At 40.8% G+C, this 10,183-nt stretch overlaps 1 protein-coding gene across 1 annotated transcript; it reads right to left on the reverse strand.

Annotated features, from left to right (window-relative positions):
• Positions 1–8,997: 8,997 nt before the first annotated feature.
• On the reverse strand, positions 8,998–9,950 carry LOC131430574 (large ribosomal subunit protein eL6). The gene has a single exon (XM_058595647.1). It carries the CDS (start codon positions 9,900–9,902, stop codon positions 9,108–9,110), a length of 795 nt encoding a protein of 264 aa, XP_058451630.1. The 5' UTR covers positions 9,903–9,950; the 3' UTR covers positions 8,998–9,107.
• Between the last annotated feature and the right edge of the window lie 233 nt (positions 9,951–10,183).

Raw genomic sequence — 10,183 nt, forward strand, 5'->3', positions numbered from 1 at the left:
GTATATCCAGTGAGGCCATCTCATGTACTTCACTAGTTCTTGTCCAAGGGGGTAGATTTAGAATCATCTTTAAGATCTTACTTTGAATGCGCTGAAGCCTAAGTTTGTGTGTTCGTGCACAGCCCCGCCAAACAGGGATTGCGTATTCAATTGCGGGGTAGATGATTTGTTTATAGACAGCCATCTGATTCTTCAGGCATAGTTTAGATGTTCTACAAATCAGCGGATACAGAGACCTAATGAGTATGCTGCATTTTTGCACGATTTTGTCAACATGTGACCTGAATATCAGATGTCTGTCAAAGGTGAGTCCTAGATAGATAACTTCATCGGACCATTGAATGACCTCATCACCGAATCGTATTCTGCATTCGTCTGATGGAACAAGTTTTGGAGATCTTGAATGTGGAAACAAGATGACCTGAGTTTTTGCTGCATTGATCACAATTTTCCAGCTTGTAAAATATTCCGTTAAAGCGTCCAGACCTGTCTGTAGTTTATTTTTCAGAGCATTAATGACACGACCTTTGTAAAGAATGGCAGTATCATCAGCAAATTGTGACAGAACACCACCACCTGGAAGAGGTGGGATGTCTGATGTGAAAATGTTGTATAGAATGGGATACTTCCCTGGGGTACACCAGCAGGAATAGTAAATCTTTCTGAAAGTGCATTATTCAGAGAAACCTGGAATGCTCTATCTGCAAGATAATTTTTGATAATTTTAATAAGATACATGGGAAAATTATACCGATGCAGTTTGAACACCAGGCCATCGTGCCACACATTATCGAATGCCTTTTCAATATCCAATATTGCCATGGCAGTCGTTTTGGACACTGCTTTGTTTTGCTGGATGACGTTGTTAACCCTTGTGAGCTGGTGGATGGTGGATCTTCCTTTCCGGAACCCAAACTGTTCTTCCAGAATTATATCCTGTTCATCTGCAAAAGCAAGAATTCGCCTTTGTATTGACTTTTCAAACAGCTTGGATAGGGCAGAGAGTAAGCTGATGGGCCGATAGCTCTTGGAAAAGGAAGGATCTTTCCCCGGTTTCAAAACTGGGATAACTTTAGCTAACTTCCACATTGAAGGGAAGTAACCAAGCTCCCAGCACCTGTTAAAAATTTTAGCTAAGAAGACAAATGAGCGAATACTCAAATGTTTCAGCTCAATGTTGAATGTGTTGTCGAAACCGGGGGCCTTCATATTTTTGGATTTTTTCACAAAAGCCATCAGCTCATTCGCAGTGACTCTACTTTCCTCAGGAACCAAGCTGTCTGATTGGTCAACCTCAGCTACGCTATCAGCAACGGCTCTTTCATATGGACTAACAATGTTAAGTCCTAAATTGTGAGAACACACAAACTGCTGGCCTAGCGCATTTGCCTTCTCTACTGGTGTGATTAAAGGTATTCCTTCAGCTGCGTCCTGGGGTGACATCAGAGGAGGAATAGGCTTCGGTTTTTTCTTAAGCACCTTCGTTAAGGACCAGAAGGGCTTTGAATGTGGGAGAATTACTCGAAGCTTTTGCTGGAAGTTCCTGTTGCGAAGCTCAGATATCCTTTCCTGGATTATCCTAGTTAAGTTGTTATAAGTAGTCTTCCTATCTAGAATGCCAGTTCGTTGATACTGCCTCCGGTAGATATTTCGAAGTCGGATGAGTTTCTTGGTGACACTGTCAATTTGAAGAGAGGAACTCGGCATATGTTGTACTGGAACCGTCCTATCACGAGCGACTGTGATTGAATGCTGGAAGGAAGATAGGGCTGCATCGATTTCCATCGGGGAATCAAGTGGCAAATCGATATTAATAAGTTGGTCGGCGATATGTTGAAATTGGACCCAATCGGTGCGATAATAGTTCCTCCGAGGTTGAATAGGCACTGTTTCTGGTGAAGATCCCAACGTCAATATTACTGGAAAGTGGTCGGAAGAGAGCTCGTTGAAGACAACCGGAGAGCTGTCTATGGCGATGTTGCTGATGAATATATCCAAAATGGAATGAACTCCCGATCTGGAAAGTCGCGTTGGTTGATCCGGAGCGAAGATGTTGTATTGTCCAGCTTCGTAATCTTCGGCAAGTACGAATCCGTTTCGATTCTGTCTTCTGTTTCCCCACAGCTCATGCCGTGCGTTCAGGTCCCCAGCAATGATGAATTTGTTCTGTCGTCGAGTGAGCATAGCCAGATCTCGCTTCAATGATGCACACGTACCATCTCGAAGATTGGTTTGTTTGGGGCAGTACGCTGCAATGATGATGATGGGTCCCATCGTCGTTGTAATCTCAATTCCGATGGCTTCTATGAGTTGCAATTTAAGGGCTGACAGAAGCCTGTGCTGAATGGATCGTTTAACGGCAATGGCAACTCCCCCTCCTCTGGTAGTTGTCCTGTCGAGCCTGTGAATCCTGTAATTGGAAATAAAAATAGAAATTTCAGGTTTAAGATGAGTTTCAGTTAAAATAGCAATATCGGCATTCTTCTCTTGAAGAAAGTCGGACAATTCAGCAGTTTTGCTCCTGAGTGAGCAAGCATTCCAATTTACTATAACCAACTCATTATATTGCATATTCGATGATGAATTTGCCTAAGGCGTTGATTTGATCTAACCGCGTTCTGCAGTTTCGTAGTTTTGTTGTCATTGTTTCAAAAATGACGATCAGTTGTTCAGCAGAGAATAAATCACCAGAGTCATCCTTTGCTTGTGGTTGATTATTGCCCCATCCAGGAGGGATTCTTGAGGAAGATTCTTTTTGGGATCCAGAGGCTGAAGTCTTTGGATTGCTGCGAGGAAGTGGCGGCAAATTCGGAATATCCCTCTTCGGTGGGAGCCGTGGGAAATTAATTTCATCCTTCTGTGGAACATTCTTGTGCGTTGATTGTTTACGGGATGCCTGTTGTCGAATTTTTGTGAACTCAGCACGTTTGGGACACGATTTGCTAGTAGATGGATGGTCGCCATCACAGTTCACACATTTTACAGCGATGTCATCTAGTAGGCAATCGTTGGTATTGTGTGGTTCGGCACATTTCCCGCACCGACTTTTCATGTGACAATTCCTCGCTCCATGGCCGTAGTTCAAACAGTTCGTGCACTGTGTGACATCCCGATGTACCGGTTTATACTTTTGCCATTCGATGATTATGTGAAATAACGATTTAATCGTTTTCAGTTGACTCATGGTGATGGAGCCCTTCTCCAGATGAATCAGGTACAGTTGATCTCTAAACTTTTTGTCCGTATTATGGCGCTTCATTTTAAATACCATCAAAGGCTTTAGTCCAGCCTCCGACAGTGCCTGCTTTAGTTCGGCTTCCATCATGTCGGGTAGTCCTCGAATTACAACCTTCATAGGTTTGTTGGCGGCAATATCGTGTGTGAAGTATTCCGCTTTTGTCTGCTTCAGATAGCATTCCACTCCTTTGTAGTGGTTCAAAGTCGGAACAGTTATTTTGTAGCCTTCAGTACATAAACGGATTGTTGCCTGTAGTCCTTTGCTGATCAGTGTGTTGAAATCCGAGCGTAGAGTTGGTGGGAAGCCCTTCAGGTAGAAAGGCGGCATTTTTTCCTTCTTCTGCAGTTCCTCTTCGACATCTACTGGCAGATCAGCATATTGGTTTTTACTCAGCAAACGGTCGTTTACCTGTACATCACTTGGCTTCAGACGCTTAGCATCCTTTGGATCCTTCTCGGATCTATGGCGGTTTTTACCCATAACTTGGGTAGGTAGACAACTGCGAATAAAAAATAAAACAAAATCGAAATTAGTCGTAGTAGGTTATTCGTCTATCCACATCGAGTGTTAGATGACGAAATGGACGTACGTACAGAGTAGCTGCTTTAACTTAAATGACGCTATTTCTCACATCACATTTCCTTTTATACGTGCTAGTGGTAGCACGGTAGGACGTCCCCTTTGTTAGAATTCCTTTCCTATACGCAGAACGGGAAACAGTGAAACGATATAATAGAGAGAGTTAGCAGAGCGGCAGCCAGTAATACTGAATGGGTCGTCGAGCTGTTAACAGCATATTGTGGAGGAACAATTAAGGGCAAGGTAAAGTCCCGCTCAAACCGTGCTGCTCTGAAGTGCCCAGTTGGCGGCAGAATCCATCGTTTGCCTCGGAAGGGGAACTACGCCGAGCGTGTCAGTGCTGGTGCATCGGTCTATCTGGCGGCAGTGATGGAGTACTTGGTTGCCGAAGTGTTGGAGTGGACCGGTAACGCTGCCCATGACAACGAAAACGAAAATCATCTAGAGGCGTGCAAAACAGCTCATTTTGGTGAACAGCTCCGAACCGATCAGCTCACCAAAGTGAATCGATTCGATGTATCAGCTCATCAGCTCTTTTATTTTGAACTTAAGGTTCATTTTGTGCGCCGTTTTTCTTATGCACCGATTTTTTTCAAATGCATGATCGAAATTGAATCATTGATTTGCAATGATGCAATGAATGCCATGCGAAATAATTTATCTTTAATTGATGTCGACTAAATTGAATCTCTTAAAGAGCCGAAGATCCGATCAGCTCGTAGCGTGTTCCCTGCGTCATAATGCAGTGAACTGGGTAGCAAAAGAGTGAGCTGGTGAGCTGCGGTTCTTTTGAAAAGAGCTGTGAGCTGTCAGCTCACTTCAATGATTCGATTCACTGGAACAGCTCAGGAGCGAATTGCCCATCTCTAAAATCATCCCTCGCCATCTGCAGCTGGCCATCCGTTGAAAACCCCGTCCTTTTCAGGATGACCACATCACTGTGATAAAGAAATATTTAGAATTGCTTTAAGTTTAGCCAGTTCTGATACGCCTGGAAAGTAGAATGCGCAAATCAAGTGGAAACATTTGTTCTAACAATTTTTGTTTTCGGCCGCATACTAAAGTAATCGCGACAAAAATACATATTGATCTGTGGCAACTCAGTTTCGCACGGCATATTTGTAAACTAGTATAAAGATGTGTTCAAAATCATCACTTTCGCTTTCGCATTGCCGTTCGTAATTGAATGTGTTAGTGACGGTGCAAATTATTTTAACTCCCATCTTGATGAATCTTTTGGTAGGAAATATTGAGATCTGAGATGGTTCTCGTGTGTGTCTTGTTTCGGTAATGGGCCTTGCTGGACTTTTTGGCTGCCTTTTTCGGTGTCATTGTGCTGACGGTGTCTCGTGCATTCATATCGGGAAACAATGAGACGACAGGTCCTCGATGTTGCTGTCGTGTGTCTTGTTTCGGGAAGAGTTGCTCAGCAAATGATAGGAAAAGTGAACCATTCAACTTTTATATGGATGCTCTTGTATAGATACAGACATCTCGCGTTCTGATTGGCTGGTGCTGTCATGGGTTAAATCAAACAGGTTTTTCAATAGTGTACTATTGAAAAACTTCAATATTGTTGTAATACACGTTCAAGTTGAAGATTTTCGATTCTATTGGTAGTTAGATTATATAAATCCTTCTACAGATCACTGAGCTATGAGCTTTCAAAATACGAGAAAGGCAAACGCGCCTTATGAATTATCCTCTTTGATACTCGTTTATACCAAACATTTCAGAAAAGTTTAATTGTGAACTATTTAAGAATATGTCACACAACTGAAAGTTTTATCATAAAATTGTGATCATATTTCCGATGGCATGTAGCAAGAATTATGTTGATTCGTTAGATATAACAGGAGATATTCACGATCAAAAACTTATCACTCTCTCAGAGGGTAAATTTTGAAAAGGCGCCCCATAGTAAAGTAAGTTGTATTCACGACAAAAAAATTTGACAGTTTGCTCTACCCCTTGTCTTGGAAATTTGAGGGAAATTTTAATGGTCTTTTAGTATATTTTTCTATCAGATCCGGCTATAATTTAGATTTGCCGCAGATATTGAACCACTGTCTAAAAATGTATGCGCCTATTCATAAAATCCGTTCCAAAAATCGGTACTAACATGTGATTAGGGCATATCATGCGATATGCCCTTTTGAAAGTTACGAAAAATAATGCTCATTACTCAAGTTTTAAAATTTCATGTTTAAAACTTGAGTAATGAGCATTATTTTTCGTATTTTTTTTCGTAAGGCATATTGCGCACAATTTCGTAGATTGGGCTTCTATCTACGAGATTATATCGATTATTGTGTAAATGGCGGTTGTAGAGCCGAGCAATGAGCATTATATTTTGTAACATTCGCAAGGGCCTATCGTGCGATATGCCCTAATCACATGTTACTACCGAAATATGCATGTTGTAAAGGTTTTTAAAAACATATAACTACCTAAGGTTTAATAAAACACTCCGAACATCGTTTCCTGCTTCTACTCATCAAATCCTTTCCGGATTTTGATGAAAAGATCTCCTGTGCGCGGTGAACGGCGCTCAGAACAAATCCACATTGCATACTCGCATATCAGTCCCATATCGATTTTCGCCAATTTTGAGTTCGCTTGAGGAATGAAATCTATCCTCAATATACTCTCAGAAATTGCAATCAAAGTTGAGGGTTTGTTCAATGAAATGTGAAAAAAATATCAACTCATGTCTGTCCCATATGCAAAGTACCCGCATATCAGTCCCATTTAGTGCCAATTTCATTTGTTGCAATATTGGAATAGCAAAGGTGTATAACCGATATTTCATGTAATAATACCATGATTTAGAATTAGGTCACACCATAAATCAAAAAAAAAATGGTTAATAAATTTTTGATCGTCTTTTTCTCGACATGCCGATTTTCCATATGGGACAGATATGAGAGTTTGGGCAGTGCAGTAGCTGAGCATTATCATTACTTACTGAGCCGAATTGAGTGCAAATCGGTTCGACATTGAAGAGGAGAATTCCTTTGAAAACTGTGAATTTTGTATACGAAACTGTCGTCTCCGTTAGTGAAAATCATGATGACTTGAGTAACATTGAGCTTGACATTTTTTTTCTGAGTTTACCGGTCGGGCAGCTGAATAGCGCAGATTCTAAACCGGGCCCATTTTTGGATCCAGGATATACAATCTCAGTTCCTTGTCAGACGAACTAGTCTATGTTGACCAACTGAACACTGGCGGCCAGGAATTGTGCATTGATCCTTTCACCATGTGTAAATTCGTTGTTGAAATATTTAAAGAAGATATTCAATAGAAATTATACTTACTAAATATGGCTTGATGGTGTACTTAATCTATAATCTTGGAAGAGGAAATAAATATATGTTTTGCATAGTAGAATATGAGTGATGATTGATTAGTGAGTGAATCATTAGTTTGGATCTAAGTAAAAGTGTCGAATGTCTGAGAAAGCGTCAAGCATACTACAATGTAATCTAAAAGAGAGCTACTTTCAACAAGCAACTAAACTACTATGTGTGGATGTTTCGGGCGCTGTTATCCACTCCATTTGCGGTTCCAAGAGGTATCAAAGAGTACACGATTCGATATAACCAACTGCATACTGCAAAAGAGATCAAATTTGATTAGTAGATCGCTTCTCTTCCTTAGATCAAAGTGTAGTATTTGTTGTAGCATGAACAATGCCTGACAAGTTTGGCACACTCAGAAAGATGAACATATCCATTTTACTGTTCCCATTCTGAGTATTGTTGCCTCTTCTTGGCAGATATTACCCATGGCACCATTAGTGTGCATCCTTCTCCATTGAGTAAGGATACAGACAAGCCCTGGGACCGCGACAGCATCATTCAATCTGTCTCAAGGTTGTGCTAACACCCAGAGACATTGAGCTTGAGCTTGACATTGGGTGTTATTAATTGAAATATCGACCTCATTCAAAATATACACTTTTATCTACTCGAATCGATGTGCAGAAATGTTTACAAGCAGTAAATGTGATATCGGAAATCTTTCTAAAATCAGTTGAGTTGTAGATGTTAAAAGCCTGACAACTCCTTGAACGTTGTTGGTTTCCGTAAATTGAACTCGCACCCTCGAATAGAAAAAAAATATGTCAAGTGATGCCAAAAATGTTGTCGAACAATTCTATGTGAAATACTTATGGCACTTTTATAATATAGATAACAAAACCATTTCGACCTGTTAAAAATGAATGAATGTGTCCGTTCGATTCTTAGGGAAGGATAAAATACCAATTTGTTAAACTTCTCTCGCTAGGGATACGGAAACATCTAATCGCAAAGGGAATTCGATGAAACAGTGCGTCGTACATTTACTTTTCTTTCCCTTGAACTCAGTCAATATTCAAAACATTTATCGATCATTTTGGTGCGGGTGGAAGCATTTGAGATTTGTCTTTTTACACCCAGGCATTTCTTCCTTCGACCCGTTCAGCTCATATCGAAAAATAAATAATTCCACAGAAGAATACATTTTGAAATAATCCAAAATGTATTCTTCTGTGGAACTTCGGCCAGTAGCGCAAAAAAATACTTCCTTTTTTCTAATAGGATGTTCTAAAAAAATATCTACCAGAATATCACCCCTATTCTGTATTTCGATCGAATCGGATCTTGTCGAACGAATGTAAATATTTGCATTCTCTAATTCGATCGAGTTATGCTTTTGTATGGAAAACTCGAACTCGATCGAGCTACAGAATGCCAAATTTCTTATTCGATCGAAACAATCCGATTCGAACGAAATACAGATTCGGGGTGTATATGTCCCGCATATTTAATGAGTATCTAATCAGTGGAAACAAAGAATTGGTTGAGGTTTATTGAAGTTTTATCTCACTTGTTAGTAACTGTAGTTACCGCCAACTAATTACCAATAGGGCAAAAAAAGTATGAACACCTGAAAAATTGTAGATTCATTTGAATTCTTGACTGTTTCTGATAACTTTCTCCACAATTGAAATTTTAGGTTTAGAAAATTATGAAAACTTAGCTGCTTGTGGGTCAGCCAATTTAGAAAAGTAAAAAATGAAGTAAATCCATCACGAACATACACTTAAACACTGATTGAACAACATATTTTCCGTTTGACTACAAACGACTTCAAGGCGATTTCTTTTCCTGAAAACAGAAACTGCGAGACGATTGTTTTACTTTAAAGATAGTTTCTTTAAATGTATTTCCTCAAACGATATAGAATCCAACTGTATTGACTGTTGGCAGCTTTCAATTAATCCCTAAATAAACAAAGCGCCTTAGAACTGCATACGATGCGGAAACTGATTTGTCCGGAGCGAAAACATCGACTTCAGATAGCGCTTCACTACGTTGGCTTCCGGGTGGGCCTTGATAGCCTTCAGGAGTGCCTCATCAACGGTCTTCTGGTCCGTTTTGCGCTGCTCTGATGGAACGTATTTCTCTACCTTCTCGGCGAAAATGTCTCGTTCGGCACGGGTGTTCTTCTTTTTCACCACTCTACGGAAGTAGGTATCGTTGATGTGTTTCGGCACCTTGAAGTTTTTCAAATTCACCCGGGTCTTGGTTGCAATCACGTAGTTCTGCGAGATGCGACGCAGTGGACAGCAGTTCAGGGCGAATGGACCGTTGACCAACAACAGTCCCGACTTCAGGACCTTCAGCAGGACAACACGCTTTCCCTTATGGCGACCGGCCAGCAGAATCAGCACCTTTCCCTTCGTCAGTGATTTACGGGTGTTGCGCTTGTGGTTGCGGAAACAGCGCTTTCCGGTACGCTTGCGAACGATGCTCTTGGTTGGCAGATAGCCCTTGTTTTTCTTCACTAAAACTTTACGCTCACCACCGTTTTTAGCTCCGCCGATCTTCTTCACAATAGTAATGGCGACTTTGGGTTTCTCGGTACGCACTTTCTTCAGACTCTTCAAAGAGTACATTTTCTTACGCTGCAACTGTTTGCCCTTTGCAAAACGACGCACTCCATCGGCCAGCAGAGCATTCTTAAATTTGTGCATCTTTTTGACCTTTTTCTCGCCCTTCGGAGCCGCGGCGGCCTTTTCTTTAGTCGGGGCCATTTCAAACACGTGTAAATAAGTGAAACACACTCGGGAAAAGAACTTTGCAGGTTAAACTTCAAATTGCTGTCATGAAAAGTTTGTTTGAAAAAGAACGCATATTATGACAGCGATTACAATTTGACAGTACACCGCGCGTTTCTAGAATTATTGCAGTTTCATGCACGGAACAGGTTGACCACCGAAAAATAAGAATAATGAAATGTTTATTATCAGCATCTCCGAGTCGATAATACGCAAGGGGCAAATCACTCTAAACTCTAGACAATCTCATTCTAATA

The sequence above is a fragment of the Malaya genurostris genome, chromosome 2, assembly GCF_030247185.1.
Source record: "Malaya genurostris strain Urasoe2022 chromosome 2, Malgen_1.1, whole genome shotgun sequence".
Classification (NCBI taxonomy): domain Eukaryota; kingdom Metazoa; phylum Arthropoda; class Insecta; order Diptera; family Culicidae; genus Malaya; species Malaya genurostris.